This window comes from Cebus imitator, unplaced genomic scaffold (assembly GCF_001604975.1).
Source record: "Cebus imitator isolate Cc_AM_T3 unplaced genomic scaffold, Cebus_imitator-1.0 Scaffold273, whole genome shotgun sequence".
NCBI classification, from domain to species: Eukaryota; Metazoa; Chordata; class Mammalia; order Primates; family Cebidae; genus Cebus; species Cebus imitator.
Genome location: NW_016107588.1, coordinates 1903067 through 1922674, shown reverse-complemented (window position 1 = coordinate 1922674; position 19608 = coordinate 1903067). Strand labels below are relative to the sequence as shown.

Here is a 19608-nt window from a genome sequence, read left to right as displayed (position 1 = left end):
CACTGAGGCTGCAAATAGACCCATGAGGGAGACTGTTTTGACCTTGCCCATAGTCTAGAGGGGAAACCAAGTCCACCAAAATGGATCTCACGTTATAAAACCAGGACAGAGAGTCTGTTATGCACTGTAGGAACCTAGAAAGATGACTGAGTAGTGTGGGAGTGGTTGCAGTCAAGTGGGCCTTCTCTGAGACAGTGGTGCTGGAGCTAAGCTCTGAAGGACCCATAAGGCTTAGGCAGGCAAGGGAAGGTAGCAGAGTGTATTTCAGATTGAAAAAGTTCTGGTTAGGAGCAAAGAAAAGTATAGTCTGTCCTTCATATCCTTGCATTTTACTTCTGCAGGTTCAACCAATTGAAAATATTCAGGAAAAAAATAAAAGATCAAAATAATACAAAGAAGATACAGTATAACAGCTATTTCCATAGCACTGACATTGTATTAGGTATTACAAATAATCAAGATATGATTTAAAGTATGGAAGGGTGTGCATAGTTTATATTCAAATACTACGACATTTTATATCAGAGACTTGAACATACACAAATTTTGTTATTCATGGGGACTCCTGAAAGCAGTCCCTCATGAATACTGATGGACAACCATATAGGGAAAAGAGAGGAATTAATGGAGGGAGGGAGAGAATGTGAATAGCAGAGTTGAGCAATAACCACCGATAATTCAAAGGAATTTGAACTCGTAGGTGCCTCTAATACAGTTATTAACTTGAAGAGTCTCCCCACCACCAGCAGTTTTCAGGTCCTCTTCAGAAATGCTCTGCAGAGAGGAGGGTGCGGCCAGAGCTGCCTGCTACCCCTGTCTCCAGGCGGACAATTGCCAGTTGCCTTCCTACTCACTGCCTGCCGTGGAATGGACCAGAAGCTGGGTCCATCTCCCTGGTCCAGAGAAGTCTGCAGAGACCTCATCCTGGCTAGCAAACAGACCAATCGATCCACAGAGCAGGAACTGGAGTGTGTGATGGGGAGGAACAGCCCTGAGTGGGCACCCTCCTGCCCTCTCACAACAACACTATCACATTCCTTGGTCTGTCTTGGGAGACAGACACTGGGTACCTGGCCTAAATGTCTATAGTCGGAGCTCGAAGTACATGCATGTGCAGAGGAAAGGGAGTATTCAGAAAACATGTTAGAAAAGTGGGGTACAGAACCAAGGGAGGAGTGTCTAGGTGCAAAAGAGCCAGAGGGGGGCAGTACTGCAGCAAGGTGTATGTCATTTTGCAAATGGGCTTCTTCAGAGCAGATCATTGCCCAGGTTACCGGTCCCAGACAGACCCCTTCAAGACAGATAAGCTACTCCCTTCTCCCTTCCTCAGACTTAGGCAGGCTGAAGCTCCCGGAAGCCCGGCCAACACAGTCTTTACTCTCCAAAAACTTGGGCTAAACTTGGAGGCAGAATCTTGGATGTTTAGGCCAAAAACCTGAGGCCAGAGAGGCTTTGGAGAGAATTCAGGGGACATGAAGTCAATTCATATAAATCCAGAGATCTAAATAGCTCCTCTAGCTCCTGGGATCAAAGCCAAGGATGGAGAGGCAGTTGGGCCCCAGGCGTTATGGCTTGCCAGCAGCAGCCGGCTCGGGGCTGTTCATCCCATCAGACAGGTAGTCATCTTCATTGCTCTGTTTCATCTTGGTCTCCAAAATCGTTATGCGCTGCTTGAGCTTCTGCTGGGCCCCTGTGTACTCAGCCAGCAGGCGGCCAAAGCGAGTGTACAAGGTTTCCATGTTGGTCTCCAGCTGCGCTAGCTTCTCTTGCACGTCCACCTCCATGCTGGTTGCCACTTCTTTCTCATCCAGCAGCCCCTCCTTCATGAGGATCTCCCGACCCCTCTCTTCTAGAACCTTCTTGGCATCAGGGTATTCAGTCACTGCTTCCATGAGATCATCCTTGGACAAGCAGAAGAGATCTGAGTAGCCCAGACTGCGGATATTAGCCGTGCGTCGATTTCCCATTTTACTGCCCTTAATATTAAGGATACTAATCTCTCCAAAGCAGCTTCCAGCAGAGAGTAGGGCATACTGAGTCACACCATCATCAGCCACCACTGCCAGCTTGCCCTCCTTAATGATATACATCTCCTTGCCGATGTCCCCTTTGCGGCAAATGTAATCCCCAGGACTGAAGACCTGAGGACGGAGTTTCAGTACCAGCTCTACCAGCAGGCCAGCCTCACAATCATGGAAGATGCGCACTTTCTTGAGTGTGGACAGGTGGACATTGATGGCTATCTCAGCCCTGAGCTTGGCTGGCAGGTTCTTGAGAACTTCCCGCTCATCTACTGTCTTCTTATTGGTCCACAAATAGTCAAACCACCGAATGACCTTGGCTTCCATCTCCTTGCTGACCTTTCGGAACTGCATGTAGTGTTTCACGGCATCGATCTTAGCCTGGAACTCTGCTCGGGTGGCATTCATGTTGGAGATCATGGAGCCCACATTTCCCACGATGGTAGCAAAGATGAGGACACCAATCAGGAAATCAAAGATGACAAATAGGTACTCCTCATCCTTTACAGGGGGTGGTGTCTCCCCAATGGTGGTGAGGGTCAGTGTAGACCAGTAAAGGCAATAGATGTATTCCCTAGCCAGGTAGCCATACTCAGGGTCAGTGATGTTGGGATAAACCCAGGTGTCGACCCCAAAGCCTATGGATTTGGAGATGGCATAATAGATGCAGGCATTCCAGTGGATGATGACCAAGATGTAGAGGACAAGGTTGCTGATGCGGAAGATGTTAGGGTAGCTGGTGCGTGTCTCTGTCCTGTCAAAGAACTCAAACATGCGAGCAAAGTGCAGCAGGCGGTTGAATCGCACCTCAGGGCTGTGAATGCCCACAGCAAAATAGATCAGGTCAGTGGGGATGATGGAAGCCACATCCAGCTTGAACTGCAGGGTGTGGATGTAGTTGTCTCGCAGTTTCTTGGTATCTTTGACCAGCAGCCCCTGCTCCAGGAAACCTAGTAGAGATGCAAGCCAGCATGACCCCTCTGCCCTCAGGCCTATTCTTCCCTATAGGCTAATATCTCTAGGACATGAAAATACTGCTCACTGAAACTTCCTTCCCAAGGAGGGATGTAGCTCACATAGCAGGGCTGGCCAGAAGGACTGTAAGAGAACACCCCCAGATCCAAACCTCTCTAAGCATGTAGGATCGTGAGGTTCAAAGAAGGGTACTCACCTATCCGACCCCCCCCCCCAAGCAATTTAGTCCAACACCGTCCACTGAGCTTCCTAAAAATTTGGACTCAGGCCTTTGGACTTACCTGCATCCCAGTTGCTCACTGACCTGTGTGCAATCGGATGAAGAGGTCTGCAGTGTAGACCACATCTGAGACGTAGTCCAGCACCAACCACACCAGGTAGTAGCCTTGCTGTAGGTCACTGAAGCAGGCTCTGCAGGAGGACAGAGCTAAGCTTCAACCTCAAAGCAAGCCAAAGGTACCCTAGAGGCCCCAAACTGAGTGTTCACTGTGTGAATGGGTTGGGATGGCTACCAGGGGCATCATTCAGTCACAGCCAGCCTGATGCCAAGAGACACTTATCTATAAGTAGCTTCTGCCCCACCCCTCCTCATTACATAGACATCACTACATAGACAACACCATTGGCCATTAATTTTCTGTCTTACCCTCTAAACTGTGAGCTCCAGGAAGGCAGGGACCCTTCTTAGTCATTATGGCATGCCCCATGCCTGACCCAGGGCACCAGGATTTGAGGGCTCAATGGCTGTGAGTTTAATGAATGAACAAGTCCTTGGAAAAACAAACTACAGCATACAACTGAACCACCTCCATGCTCATCTCTTCAACATACACCTTATTCAGCACCCAACATGCAGCACTAGCCAATATACATGAGAGAGAGCATAGGAGTTGGAATGGAGAAAGGTTTAGAGGCTGCAGGAACTTTTTAGAAGGAAGTGGCAGGATTTGGCAACTGAGTAGGGAGAGGGTTGAGGAGAGGGCATAGTCAGGGACAGAGCCCAGGATGATTGTCCAGTGAGGTACTAGCCAAAGGGGAGAACCGTTAATTCTGACTACTTGGTCACATTTAGACTCAAACTCCAGCCCCCTCCCCTTCCCAATGAGACTGCAGAGCTGGCCCATGGCAGTGATGACTCACTCATAGTCTCCAGCCACAGTAGGCCATCCTGAGACAGAGTGTGCACATTTGCTGTTTCTTCTGCCCAGAATGCTCCCTCCACCATCCTCAGGTATCTAATTAGCTGCCTCCCTCCCACCAGCTAAAGCATCACCTTTTTAGAGAGGTTGATCCTGACCACCCTTTCTCTAGCAGCTACCTGCCACCAGCCCCTGGCATTATCCTGGCCATTTGTTTCATTTCAGGTTTAGAGTCAGTGTCTGCCACTAGCCTGGGAGCTCCAGGAGAGCAGAGACCATGACTGTTGCTCTCCCCACATTATCCCCAGCACTGAGCACACATGAGGTGCTCACTCAAATCCTTGCTAAATGAATGACTGGGATAGGGATGGAGTAGGATGGGGTTAGGGAACATTTAGATAGTGGCTTTTGAACTGAGCCTGCAAGGAGAAGAATCTCCATAGGTGGAAAACTGCATATTCTTATCCAAGAGAGGTGAATGCTGTGGCTGGGGTGTGTCCAGAAGGTGGAGCAAGAGAGAAAGGCCATGTCCAGAGGAGTTTGAAGGCCGTGCTTATGCCTTGAACTTCATCCTGTGGACAATGGGGAGCCGCTGAAGGGCCTGTGAGGAGGGAGTGACATCACCAAATCCTGGTTCTCTATCAAGTATGTTTGTTTCAAATGTGGAGGATGCGCCATAGATGTGTAGAGCCACTGTGGTTGTCCCAGACACAAGACAGACAAGAAATCTTAGTGGCATATTAAGTGGGGAGAGGGTTGAGGTTAAGAGAAGTTGGAGGTGCCACTGGTAGCCAGGGACTACTGTGCTGTCAATCCCAGGGTCTGAAGACTGGGCAACTTTGGCTACCCCTCCTGGGCCCCATTCTGCTCACCTGGCCACCAGCAGGCACCAGTTGTAAAGGACAGGCATGGCAATGACAAACAGCCAGCGGTAGTACCAATCCCCAGCTGGGTCCAAAACAAATAGTTCAAATTTCTTCCTGAGAAGACAGACAAAGGTCAGGCTTGGGGATCAGGTCCCCTCAGTGTGATAGCACCCCAGATCCCAAAAACCAGAGGTGCCCGAGAAAGCACTACCTACGGGAATATGTGGGGTGAAGGATGGGTTGGCTGAGGGCCCAACCCATCCTTCAGGCTGAGGGCCCCATTTTTCAGGGACCTACAACCTGGTACTGGGCATCTGAGTGGAGCACACATGGGCGTAGACACCCATCTTCCCATTCTGAATCAGGATAGGTCCATTGGCTCCCATGCACCTTGCAGGCCCCTTGCCCAGAGGGCATGTCAAGGGGCAGAACTTTTAATAGTTGTGGGTCTCAGGGCCTGGGAAGGGATTAACACAGGATGGTAATGGAGGCTTAGCCCTATTCCTACATCCCTCCCTAAAGAGAGTGGCTCCAGGTGAGTGAGCACCACAAGCTTCCTGCCTACCTCACCCTCCCTTTTAGGTCATTGGCCTCCAACCTCCAAATCACTTTCCCAGATGTTATGCCCCGCTTTGGCAAAGGACCTTTCCTTCCACTGGCCATAGGTGGGGAATGTCAGCTTGGCCAGACATCTGCAGCTGCCTACTCATGCCTCAAAGAGCAGAACCTCCAGTTCTGCCTTCTCTGCCCTCCCCATGCTGTCCTGCTCCATCATTCATCCCTTCTCCTTCAGCCGTTTACTTGATCTCTTCAAAGACCCACTTCCCCATCCACAATGGAGCTGAGATTGGCATCCCCTCCAGGGCACTCCCTAAGTGCACCCTCTCAGCATTTCCTGACCACTGGAACTGGGCTGTACATTAATGTGCAGCAAAAGGACATCTGGCAAGAGGCAACTAGGGTGAGAAAAGACACCAGAGGTTCTCATGGCAAGTAGGCCACTGGCTGTTGGGGGAGCACAATGGAGATATTCTGGAGTTGAAAACATTGCAAGTCACCCTTGCCCTCCACTCTGCTTACTACAGCAGGGCTTGTCATAGCCCCTGGCAATAGCATAGAAACCCCAGTGAGCTCTTCCATTGCATGCTTGGAGCCTGTTTGAGCCCCACAGGCTGAACACTGTACTTGGTGCCTTTGTCCTCGCCATCCTTGTGGCCTTTGCCATCCCCCTGCTGTGTTGTCACAGTCTGGAGCTCAGGCCCACGAAAACGCTCGAGGAATGAGTCAGGCCTAGGTTCCTCTTCTCGGAAATTCTTGTTGGCCCACTCTCTGATGACCCCCACCAGGCGAACTATCCTAGAGGTGAGAGAAAGAAAGTATGAACTAGAGCCAAGATTCATGCTGTTCATAGAGCACCCATCCCCAGGAGCTCACTGTCTGCTGAGGAAGATGAAAAAAGGACAGTGAAACCTAGAAACCGGCCAGGCCATGATTTCACATGTGCTGAAAGCTGGGATAAAGGCCAGCACTTAAAGCATGGGGCTAGGCCTTAGGCATGATGGTGAATGCAGTCTGTGGGAGACTGCAGTCCTGGGAAGACTTCCTATAGGAAGTGCCATCTCAGTTGATGGTGAGAAGAGCCAACAGGATGTCTTCAGGGCAAGTTGGAGGTTGTGTTAAGGCAAGACCTGTCAGGAATAAAGCTTTCCCTGAGATTCCTGCTTTCCCTATGGAGCCTGTAACTCTGGGATAGAGAGGTCTTGGGTCCTCTACCCAGGCCTCTCTACTGGGAAGGTTATTGCCCCCTGAAGCTGAGACAGCCAAGTGTAAAGGGAGGCCTCTTCTGGCCCCTCTGAGCTTGCCTGCCTTGGGGTTTGCCCAGGCCTCAGGAGGAAAAAATTAAGTTTGGCTAGCACTGACGTTGCGCCCTGGGGTTTTGGTGGACAGCACTAGTGGGACTGTGAAGAGGAGGGCCATGGTAGCCACCCTGACCTGCCCCGTGGGTAGGAGGAGGAAGCAACAAGATAGTGGTGGGACCCACCTGCGGAAGCCACCCCTTCCCTGCTGTGGGGCATCCACGTCTGCCAGCCTCTGCAGTTCTGAGGAGGTGTCATCGTCAGTTGCAGATTGTGGCCTGCAGAAGAAAGAGCAGAGTTGACTCAGGGTTCTCGGTGCATGACTTGTTTCCCCTCCAGGGTTGTGCTTAGAAATTCCATGATCTTTTAAGAGGGTGTCCTGGAGACAAAGATTGCTGGCTCTGTGACAATGATGCAGAGGTGGGAGAAGTAGCAGCATCTGCACCCTCCCTGATACCACGCAGACTCACCTGCTGCTTGTCCTGTGGTCATCTTTGCCGTTGGCCCTGATGGCAGGGGCTGCATGATGGTTGTGATTATTGGCTGGGGAGCTCTTCACACCATTGGCTTGTTCAGTCATCCTCCATGTACAACCAGAGCCCTTGTCTGTCAGAAAGAGGGCCAAGAAAAAGGTTCCAGAGGACCCTGACACCCACAGAGAGTGGCTGAGTGGCAAGTGAATGGATGGATTATAACCCAGGGCCACCTGGCCAACTGCACTGCTGTGGCAGTCAGGGCAGTGGGATTCAGTATTGTATAAGTGCCAGGCCCCAGTGGTCAAGACAATGGGGGTACTCCCCCAACCCTAATATGTAAACAGTGCTAAACTACAAAAAGTGTTTGCTTTTTTATTTTACCACAGTATATATCTTTTTCATACAAACCACAAAAGCTAAAAGAAAACAAAAGAAACAAAAACTGTTTAAGCCATCTTCCTGTACCTTCGCTTTGCAGATGCCTGGAACGTGCTTAAGCTGCCAAGTAGCTCCAAGGCAGCCACTGCCCCAAAGCCCTGGCCCAAGGGAGGAGGTGTGTCTCCCTGGCCCAGAGTAGCTTCCCTCTTCCCTAAGGAGCATGAGCTCTGAGGTGGTCTCCAGTGAGGAGAACCAGAAAGCGGTGGCTTGGAGAGGGGTGGGATAGAGAGCAGCTGCTCTGGGCCAGGGAGATACATCTCCTCCCTTGGGCCAGGGCTTTGGGGCAGTGGTTGCCTTGGAGCTGCTCGGCAGCTTAAGCACGTGCCAGACATCCGCAAAGCGAAGGCACAGGAAGATGGCTTAAACAGTTTTTGTTTCTTTTGTTTTCTTTTAGCTTTGATAGTTTGATAGTGAGGGCTCTCTCCTCCTTGCAGAACAGGAGTGTGACAAGGGCAGATCCCTGTGGCTGCTCTGTGGAGCCTGCATTAGAGGCAGAGCAAGGGTGAAGGTGGGGAGCGGGGAGGAGGCTGGGCAAGAGCACTGATGGAGACCAAGACAAGAGGGCAGAACTATCTAAGAAGAGGATGGATGGCACTCAGAGAAGCAACGGGTGTGGGGAGCAATGGAGAGAGAGAGTGAGTGGGATCACAAAAGAAGAGGAGACAGAGTGAGGGCCCGGGCCACAGTTGTGGAGAACCCCAATATTTAAGAGTTGAGCAGAGGTGAAGGCGTCCAAAAAATAGATGGAGAAGGAATAACCCAGAAGGTAACAATCTAGAAGAGAGGCAGGAGATTGTGTCCCATGTTGTCTCTTGCCAGGGAGTCAGAAGACACCTGGAGGAGCTCTTCCCGCCGGGGCTGGTTGGCATGCCTACCAGGTATGGCCAGAAATGGTCAGCATGAGCCCTAGATTTCCTACAGCCCCTGCTGCTGGACCCACAGTCCCGAAGCTGTTCCTGGAGCTCCCTCAAGCCCCGCCCAAGCTTTGTTCCATCCTCTGAAGCTGTCACCATGGCGATGGCAGGCGCGTCAAACAGCCTCAGAGATGCTCACCTGGTGCTCTCTGTGGGACTAGGGCACCGGGATAGTAATGAGGGCACTTGAGGAAAAGGAAGCAGCATCACTGAGTCCCTGCTTGGACCCTGGAGGCAGCGGACCATGGAGACAAAAAGTTTCAGGCAATGCAAACAAAGCCAGAGCCGTTCACACCAGAGTTACAGGTCTCGCCTCCTGGAAAAGGTGTTGTTGAAACTGAAGCTGACAGATCAAAAGGGCTGTAATCCAGGGCCAGGCCAGTGATGGGGACACAGCTCATGTTCATAACCTGTCTAAGGTTCTGTCACAAAGACAGATTTCCCTACCCTGATCCCTCAGCCTGACTGCCTGCATATACTCCCTTTTGTCAGAAACTGCCCCCTCAGGCTGTTTGCTGGAAACAAGGCAGTTGGGGTGGTGGGTCTCATGTATACACCCTCTCCAGGAAACCCCAAGTCCCAGGACTCCAGCTACCATCATGTTAAATCAGCTCGTCAAATTTACCCACCTCTGAAAGGGGCCTGCCCTCTTCCCAGTCACTCAAGCTGGAAGCCTGCTGTCACCCATAACTCCTTTTTTCCTTTATCACATCCAAGCAGCCTCTGTCCTGAGTTCTTTGTCCTTCCAAAAGTGTCAAGGTTCTGTCCACCCATTGCCTTTCGTCTCCAAGGCCCTGGCCTGGTCTCAAGCCTTCAACACAACTCTCCACACCTGCTGCAGCAGACTGGATGGCTCAGCATTCACTGGGGTCTGGACTGAAGGGGGCACATGACCACCAGGGTTTACATTGCAGGTAAAGCTTTTGGGGGGATGTGCCCATCCCTATACCGTGAGAGCAGAGAAAAGCTAAGGGTAGAGCTCTGGTGAGCTGTAACCATGAAAGACAGCGGAGGGGCTGAGTGAGTGAAGGAGAATGAGGTTGGGAATGTGAGAAACATGAGGGAGTTCCCAGGGAAGGCAGACTTTCAGGAAGGGAGCTGTCTGCAAGGCCAATGCCCTGCTCCCATATCAGGAAGATAAGTGCCCTATGCCAGGTACTTCTTCCCCAAGATGAGAGCTGGAGTGGGCACTGGGTGGAACAATAGGAGCCTTGCTGGGGACCTTATCAGGAAGGACGTCAAAGAGTAGTAGTCAAAGAGAACATGGTTCATGAAGTTTCAAGCAAGGAGTAGGAGGGACAGATAAGAGAGCACATAGCTCAGTCTTTCTAAGAGATTGACCCCCCCCCCAAAAAAGAGGAAAGATAAAGTGGAAACTGGAGGGGGATGTGGGGCTGACAAAGGTTCCCTGTGTTACTGTTGTTATAATTCTACGTCAAGAAGATAATAAAGCAAGCTTAAAGGTTTTGAGGAGGAATTCAGTAGATGATAAAAATACATGTGCTTGTGAGAAACTTCAGTTGAGCCTGGAGCCATGAAAGATAGGTGGAATGGGAAGGTTCACGTACCAGAGGAAGTGAAAGGAGATAGATCCAGGACAAGAAGAAGGGGCTGCCGAGAAACGGGCCATGAGACCGTTGAAGGGATTCACTCTTGCAAAACCCCAGTGTTCTAAGTGAAATGGGAGGGATGGGAGGGGTCTCATCTTCAGAACACCAGGCAGCAGTAGGTGCAGACTTTGGAGGAGGCGGCCAGAAGGTTTGCAATAGCTGCTGCAATGACAGACAGGGGATTCCAAACAAGTGTGAGGACAGGAAGAGCCTTGGCAAGGAAGACGACCGACCATGTAGCTGCCAAAGAGAACAGAGATGGGCAACAGATCTTAGATGAGCAGTGGGGTTCTCAAAAGGGTGTGGCTTAACAACCTAGAGTAAGGCATAATGATTTGGCAAAAAGCCCAAACACAGACAAGGTGGACTTGTAGGCCTCTTTTCTCCTTATCCACAAGTTAAGTTGCCATCCCGAGACTTTAAGGAAAAACCAGCCTAGTCAAGGAGTTCACTGAAAGCATTTTGAGGAAAATTCCTTCCTAGAGAAGTTAAGTTAGAGAGAGAAGGAACAAGTTCATCATATAACCAAGATTAGAAGCTTCAGTTCACAGCCCATTCAGTCACTCATCTACTTCATACACATCCCCAGGGCACCTACTGTGTGCCAGATTCTGTGCTGGGTGCTGAGTTTAGAAAGAAGAGTCTGGCAGTCTCTTATCGCAGTGGTGCTCCCAGAGTAAGAGACACACAGTAACACGATTTATCCCAAGTCACTTCTCTGTTCATATTCTATTCTGTTTCTGAGCAGCATCTAACAGTTTATACACTCCATCTTTCTTGCAATAGTGGATTCTACTCCCCTCATTCTCCTCCTACCTCACTGGCAGCTTCTCAGTGTTCTTTGAAGAGGCCTCCTCCTCTTCCCCAACTCTAAATATTAGAATGTCCCAAACTCAGCCCTTAAAGGGACCTCTTGTCTTTTGTCTCTTCATCACCTCCTTCTCCAATCTCATGGCTTTAAATACATCTATATGTTGATGACTTGCAAACTCTTAACACCAGTTCAACCTTTTCCACGGACTCTAGTTTACTTCCCTCACATAACCACTTGGATTTTAAATAGGTATCTCAGTCTCCATATGTCCAAAAGTGAGTTCTTTGTCTTTCCCTCCAAAGCTTATTCTTCCATAATCATCTGCATCTTAGTAAAGGCAATGCCATACTCCCAGTTAGTCACATCACAAATCTTAGCACCATCTTTCACTCCTCTCTTTTTTTCATACCCCATGGATTCTACATATATGCAAATCATATGGGCTCTACCTTCAAAATATACCTCATATCCAATCACTTATTATCTCCACGATTACCGTGTTAATCCAAGCTACCATATTTTCTCAGTGCCTGGCACATAGTAGGTGCTCAATAAATAACTTTTAAATGAGTGGCCTGTGCATGGTCCCTGCATTTTTCCCAGTCGATTACTCCCTCTCTGTTTGCTTCCATTGTACAGCATAGGATCTGCTCTATCAATTATTTGATTTTAAAGGAACATGCAACACTTTTCCTCTTAGCCAACATGGAGTAACAGGAATCAGACTTTTCCTCGAGAATGAAATAACCAAACTTAGAAAAAATACATGACACAACAGTTTTCAAGACTATAAGCATTAGGCAACAAAAGACAGCCACCCTTAAGAGATAGGATCAAATGAGGTAAATCCTGTGACTGCCCCAGATTACTCTCTTGTGAGAGTTTCCAGGCCATGGCACAGAGGGAAATGCAGCCGGAACCTGATAGATGACTCCCTGGGCTAAGGAGACAGAGCAGAGAATGAAAGGAGACCCAAGCAGCTAAAGTTTGCAGACCAGAGTACTGCAGAGGAGAGAGCTACACAGAGAGATGTCTGGAGACCTGCAAAGAGTCTTTCCCAAGTATTCAGCTGAGTACTTATTAGCACACACTTATGAGGTGGTTATCCACAGCTTAGGAAAGAAGCATCCCCCCAAATTAGACAGTACACTTCCCAGCTTTCACTGGGATAGTGCCTGATGTCACCAGCTAAACTGAAAACCTAGTGGTTCATAGGCTATTGGCTCAAGAATGTTTCTAGAATTACAAAAACACATAGCACCCAACAAAGTAAAAATCACAATGTATGGCATCCACTCAGAAATTACCAGCTATGCAAATAATTTCTCCATAATGAGGAGGCAACATTCTATCAATTGAAATAAACCCAGAATTGACATAGATGTACAATTAGTAGAGAAGTATATGAAAACAGCTAATATGACTGTATTCTATATATTCGAAAAGTTAAGTAGGGCCATCAAATATATAAAAAGGCCCAGCTCAGATTTCTAAAGATGAAAACTACAATTTTTAAGATGAAAATTACATTATATGGGATTAACAAAAGACCAGATAATGCAGAAGAAGGAATTAGTGAATGTACAAACAAACTTATTTTTAAATGAATTTACAGTATTTATTTAGACAATAAAACTATCCACAATGTAGCACAGAAAAAAAAGAGAATCAGAAAACAACAATAGCAACAACAAAAAGCAAAGCATCAGTGGAAACTACACCAAGGCATATAAGTATCCAATTGCTCACATCCATTAATAATAGGGAAATCGTAAAAGTTGCCCAAGAAAGAAGACGCATTATGCACTGAATCACAAAAGTATGAATGGCATCTAATATCCACTAACAAAGGTACAGGTGACAGCAAGACCTCTCTGCTAAGCTTCAGGCTTTCCTTCCAACTTCCAACTGGACATCACTCTCTGGCTGCCCTTGGAAAGCTGCAGCTCATCTTGCCTCAAGTCACACTGTTTATCGCCACCATCGGCCCTTTGACAGTTAGACATTTGTGATTGACTGGGCCTTCAGACCTTCAACTGCTGGCTTTCAGGGTGGCTTGGCATTCTAACTTCTCCCTGAAGAGCATTCCCGGGCTCCTTCTCCCTGTCTGCAGCTTTCTGCCAAGTTTCCTGGGTCCTGGGATGAAACCTGTATTCAGACTATGCCACCCTTCTTGCCAATACCGCCTACACTAGAATGTGTACTGCCTGAGAGCAGACATCGGTGTCTGTGTTCTTGTCCACTACATCCCTACACAGCACCGGGCTGGCTCTTGAAAAGCATTGCATACATGTTGGTGGGTGGAAGGAGGGAAGAGGGAGAGAGAGAGAGAGAGAGGGAAAACGACATAAAGGCTAGAACTTGGCAAAGTTCTGAGGAATGTCAGAAGACAGAGCTCAGAAAAGTGCTGAGCCTGAAGGAAAGGAATTTTTAAAAGGATGTAAACTATCACCTTTTCTACACAATACTGTGCTGGATTTCTCAACCAGTGCAATAAACAAGAAAAATAAATTAAATATATAAGTACTGAAAATAAAAAGAAACGTTTTAAATAGACTATGGTTAATAATTTATAGTATATTTCAAAACTATTAAAAGAGGACATTTGAAATAGTCCTGACACAAATGATCAATGTTTGAGATTATGATCATCCCAGTGACCCAGATTTGATTATTACACATTGTATGCATGCACCAAAATATCATGTGTACCACATAAATATGTATAATCTCTATGCATCAACAACAAATTTTAATGTAAGCTGCAAAACCATGATGATGAAACTGGAGGAAACATTTTATATAATGTTTAGATTGGAAGACAATACCATGAAAGAAAACATTGAACGTAAATGCACATTAAACCAAAACTTTGAAGGAATACAACAAACTGAAAAAAATGCTTGACAGAGAAAAAAAATTGATTTATTTAATAAACAGAGATCTCATAAATCAACATACTGAAAAATAAAAACAGTAAAATCACAAGAATATAGGTGCAAGGATGCTAGTCACCGTGATGTATACCTTAATGAATTAATCAATTAACCCAGTGAACCAAGACCATAGGGTGGAAGACTACTTCTTGTCTAGGGGAAAACAGGTTTCAAACTGGAATATTCTGTAATGTTAATAATGTAGTCCATTCATACATGTGTGATATATATTCACACATAGATACATAAACTCACAAGATCAAGACTTTATATCTCAATTCTGAGGGAGTGGGGAAATTGTTTTCCTTTGTATATTTTTTATAGTATCCAATATTATGTTTTGTAATGTGTGATGTCTGTAGTCAGGAAGGGAGGTTATAGGGCTGTATAATAAAATAAAAATTACTTTAAATCTTAATTTAAAACAACAACAACAACGACAAAAATCCAGCCCATTTTGATTTCAGGTTCAAGGTAATACCAGGTCAAGCCAAAGTTTTTTCACTGAGACTGGGAAGGGATCTCTTCCATGGTTAACAGCCTACAGAGTCAGACTACTACACGTCTTAGCCAGAAACTAGTCCCCAGATAGGCAATATCTGATACATTTTAACATCAGATATTTTCCATTGCAGCAGCAAAAGTCTTGGGTAGCAGGCAGAGAATGGTACAGGGGAGAGTCATAGACATCATGGGGGCAGGGCGGTAGAGCAGGCAGGCAGGGAAGTAGGGAGGTGCGTGAGCAAGCAGCAATAGCAAAGTCCCAGAGGAAGCAGTGGGTATCCCTGACAGGAAGCTGGAACCTGGTGATTCAGGGGCAGGTTCTCATTCATGGAGCAGCTACCTTGTGCTAAATACTTGACATAAGTTAATCCATTTAATCCTAGTCACAACCTGACAAAGCCAACACTATTCTTATCCCCATTGCACAGATTCGTACCTAAGCAATTTGACTCCAGAAGCACACTCAGTCACAGGGCCAGCTTGGAAGGCAAAAGGAGCCAGGGAGTAGGCAATTACTAAAAAGACAGGTATGATCAGAACTGCACTGGAAGCAGCAGGCTCCTGGGCTGACTTTTGAGTGTGGTGCCGAAGCTGCCATGACCCCCTGTGCTCAGGCTCAGGAGGGACAGTGTGAGGGGGCCCTGCTGTGGTAAGGTGAGCTGCAGGAGTTGGAGGTGGAGAGCATCCCCAGCACTCACTAGGCAGGCAGTGGGCCTTTGAGTCTGAGCTGCCCCAGCCTCCCTGAGTTCAGGCTGCAGCACAGCAGCTTCATGCACTAAGTCCTTGAGAACTACTTGTTGAAAGAATAAAATTTCCAGAAGGATGCACAAGAGGCAGGGCTTTGCCCAAGAGGCTTGGCAGGCCAGCATGGTTGATCACCACCTTGACAAGGGGCTACAACCTCTAGTGTGGACACCAGTGTGCCAAACTTACCATGGTTGGGCTGCTTTTGCCAAAGGACACTTCATCTCTTTACAGACAAAGATGGGGCTGGGGCAATATACCTGGAATCAGCCACATATAGCCCATAACCCAGGGGAGGCTCCTTCTAGAAGGCCGCCCAAGACAGGCTGGACCCTAGTGATTGTAGCTCATCTCACTAAATGCTCCTGTCCTCACTGAGAAGCCCCTCCTGAACTCCACATCTCCAGGTGCCCATGGGCCATCTATATCTCCTAGAGGCAGCCACTGGCCCCTGGAACCAACATGTTCTAACTGCCATGAACTTCTGCCCCTCAGCCCCAGCTCCTCTGTCCCTAGCACCTTATCTGGAGAAAGGTACATTTTGCCCCATAAGTGCTCAATTAAGAAACCTAGGAGTAATCCTTGATACCTCCCACCCGCTCCTCAAATAGTATTTGTTATTCTGCTGGAATCTCTCTCCAGCATCTTCTTCTCCATCCATTGTGACTGCTGCTGCCCTGGGCCTTGCCCAGACTCTGTCACAGCCTCACTGTTTCTGTATTTTCAGATCCCAGCTCTTCTTTTCCATTACCTTCCATGCCACCAGGGTGAGCTCCATAGGACCACACCTGGTCCTGTCTGTTGCTCCTCTTTTAAAACCCATGGAAAGAAGGCCACACCCTAGACATAAAATTTATATGGAAAGAACTCATCTAATTTTGTTAGTCATTAACCCAATGGTAAGCACATAATAAGTGTTTGGTACGTATTTGGCAAGTTAATAAATGAATGATGGATGAATGAATGAATTCCCTGAACTTGCTCTGTACTCTCCCAAATCTACCTTGTTTCATGTTCACTTGTACCCCACTTTATTTGTATCATAGATTTATCATCTCCTGATAATGAACTACAGATTTAATTGCTTACTGTCTGTCCCTACTGGATGTTCACTTCCATGTAAGCAGGGACCACATGTGTCTTATTCCCTGCTGCATCCCAGGATTAGGGATCATGTCAAGTATTTGTTGGATGGATGAAGGGATCATCTAAATAATACATTCCAAACTCTGTACTTGGACTTTCAAACTCCTTCAGGATCTCACTAGAATCAACTCGGCCACCTCATCTCCTATGGGGCCATTTTGTGTTGGAGCTTAGTGGGGTGGGGCCACGGCTGATCTTGGTAGTTTTGTGGCCACCATGACACCTGAGGACCAGCCAGGTACACATTCTATCTGCCACATGCTTGTGTCCAGTCCAAGCACTAGTGTCCCTCCCTCTGGAGAAGGTGGCGCTGAGTGGTGCCAAGGAGCAGTTGGAGGGGGCCCAGCTATGCAGAAAGAGGGGCCCAGGGACCCAGCTACTGGCAGGATGTCTAGAGATGAAGCTGCCTCCTATGACCACAGTCTCACATGGACACAGCCTACACTTGCCATTCTGGACTCAAGCTGAGATGGATGCAAGAACAGCCGGAGGGCCCAAATGGGGTGCCAGGCCTGCAGCAGCCCTGAAAGCTTGTCTCTGCACCAGGCCTGCTGCCTGGATCCAGAATCTTCCCTCAGCCAGAAGCTCCAAGGGCCACATGCATTGCCCCAAAATGCCAGAGTGGCTGGCTCCCAAGCCCCAGAGGCCTGGGGTGGGTGCTCCCCTCTAAGGATCTCCGGAAGAGGTCAGGGTGCAGCTCAAAAGGCCAAAAGCAAAGGCTGCAATCCCAGCATGGTTCCTGGGAGAAGCCCACAAAACCCACACCCCTACCTGCACTGCTTGTCATATTCACAGAGCCACAGGCTCCAGGTGAACACTGCCCATGCTCTGAGGCTGGGGTGCCCAGAAAGACTCAGAGTCAGGCCGGCAGTGAAGGCCCATGGGTTTCCGCTCCCTCCTACTGAAGCTTGCCTGTCGGGCAGGCCCTCAGCCCCTCTGCTCCAAGTCTTCTCCAGCAACCCTCCCTGGCACTCTCCTAGGAAAGGACAAAGTCCTAGCTGCCTCAGGACGAGCCTTGTGCGGCACTCAGTGCCTCCACCCTCCTAGAGCCCCAAGTAATTTATTTGGCTACTTTAACAGGGCGCAAAGTTTCCCAACATGGCCAGCTTCCTCAGCTCCCTTGGCAGCCCATGCACATGAAGACAATGTGAAGCCAGGTGGTAGGGCCCACACACTTTTCACAGACTCCAGCTCTGCACCCTGTGGAGGCAACTGGCCCGTGGTCACAGAAAGTTATCAGCCCAAGGTCAGCCCCTTTCCTCACCAATCAGACGGCTTCAGAGGCAGGGGCTCTCCTGGCCACAGTCAGCATCTGTTGGTCCTTTTGTACAACCTCCAGGGACAAACTATTGGGGCTCATCAGCATCTGGAGCCAGCAGAGATCACCTGCCGGTCCTGCCCCTCAGGCCAGTGGGGCCCTTGAGCCCCTAACAACTCAGCTGCAGCCTCCAGGTCAGGGAGCTGACCCACCCTGCCTGAGGCCAGCAGGGGAAGCTGGCAGAGACTGAGAAGACCTCATGGCCATGGCTAAGGCAAACGCAAGATGCTGGCCCAGGGTGTCACCTGCCCACTGGAGAAACTGGCCTGTCTGTGGGCCCTGTACACCCCAGGCTGTTGGCAGGCGACAGCTGGATGCTGGGCTGCCTGGCTGTGTAAGCTGCTTGCCTGCCCAGATCCAGGAGCCAGCCCCTCCCAAGCTCCCTGAGGAGCCCTCCCTTGCACGGAGCATGCTCAGAGCTTTGTGTCTGGGTACTCAACCCCACCAGCTCACAGTCCCAGTGTACTTGCCTCCAGGCCTTGGCACGATCCCAGCTAGTCCACCTGACCAAAGGTCAAGCCAGGCAGAGATCTCAGAGAAGAGGTACTAGGGGTAAGGTTGGCCTGAGGGGGATAATCCACGAAGGGCTGGGGTTGGGGAAGGGAAACAAGGCAAGACCCTTGGGGTGATGAGCTTTGGGCTCCTTTCCAATAAGTCAGGATTTCAAACTGCTGCCGGGTACACCAGAGTCCCCTTCATGCACCCTCATGTTCCCCTCCTCACATGCCCACCTTCCTCTTCTCACCTTCCCCCAGCTGCCAGAAGCCAGCCTGTAACAAAAGAACTGGAATATTGAGTTTCAGCTTTTGCCCAGGACTGGCAGGGGACCAGAAGCCCACTTGGCAGGGCAGGGAACTACATAAATGGAGGATTGAAGCTTTGCCCACATGCACAGCCAGCTGGAAAGACAAGCCACTCCCTCAGGGGGTTGCTTGTGGAGGCTTAAATGACATCCTGCGTGCGAAGCCTGGGGTACATATAGGCGCACATAATCTGCATGGAACAGCATAGAGAGTTTGAGAGGATACACACCAACCAAACCACGCGAAATATCTCCATGGAGTCACCGGCATTTGGGGTGCAAGGGACTGTTAGCTATGCTTGCAATGTTTGTCTTTTTGGGTAGAATGTGTTCATGCACAAATTGTGTAATTAAATATTTTTAAGATGCAATGTGTATGACACAGAGTAGGTGTGCCATAGGAAGCAATGAATAGAATTGACTGCCTTTGGTGGGGAAGGGTTTGCAACAGAAGGCACATCCTAAAGGCCAGAAGGGAAAGACCAGGGCTAGAATCACTCTTTGGGGACCCTAATCAGAGACCATTCTGTCAGTCCTTTACTTGTGCCAGAAGACAATGCAGACTACATTGTGCACTCAAGAAGCTATGATCCAGTGGAGGACTGACTGTGTACCCCTCTAATAGTAAGCCTAGGCAGCCCCCGGGAAGCTTCACAGACTAGAGATAATCCTCATGCCAGGAGAATTCCCTCCCCAACCTCCAAGTAAGAATGAGTTCTTTCTCTCCTTCATTCACCCACAGCATCCTGTTTCTCCATGGGGAAGTTCATGGTTTGCTGGGAGAAGGGCTGGGGGAAGGGTGGAGTGCTTGGGCAAGGCAGGGACAGCTTGGCAGAGAAATGCAATCAGATGGGCAAATGCTCCAGGTGGGTCAGAACCAGAGGGCCAGGCAGGAGGTGCCAACTTACCTCCTGGCACTCTGCCCCCTGAGCTTCCCTGGATCTCTCCCAGGGGCTTGGGAATCACAGATGTGCCACCCACCACAATATGGTCCCCATACCCCCTAAGGAACATTACAGAGGGACCCAGCCTGGGCAGCTCCGACTCCA

At 48.9% G+C, this 19608-nt stretch overlaps 1 protein-coding gene across 1 annotated transcript; it reads right to left on the bottom strand.

Moving 5' to 3' along the window:
- Positions 1-407: 407 nt before the first annotated feature.
- On the bottom strand, positions 408-18071 carry CNGA2 (cyclic nucleotide gated channel subunit alpha 2). The gene is made up of 7 exons (XM_017500886.2): positions 17704-18071; positions 7328-7463; positions 7043-7135; positions 6187-6357; positions 5008-5115; positions 3301-3407; positions 408-2971 (listed from the first exon to the last, which is right to left on the bottom strand). The coding sequence occupies exons 2-7, from the start codon at positions 7435-7437 to the stop codon at positions 1566-1568; spliced, it is 1995 nt and encodes a 664-aa protein (XP_017356375.1). The 5' UTR covers positions 7438-7463; positions 17704-18071; the 3' UTR covers positions 408-1565.
- Between the last annotated feature and the right edge of the window lie 1537 nt (positions 18072-19608).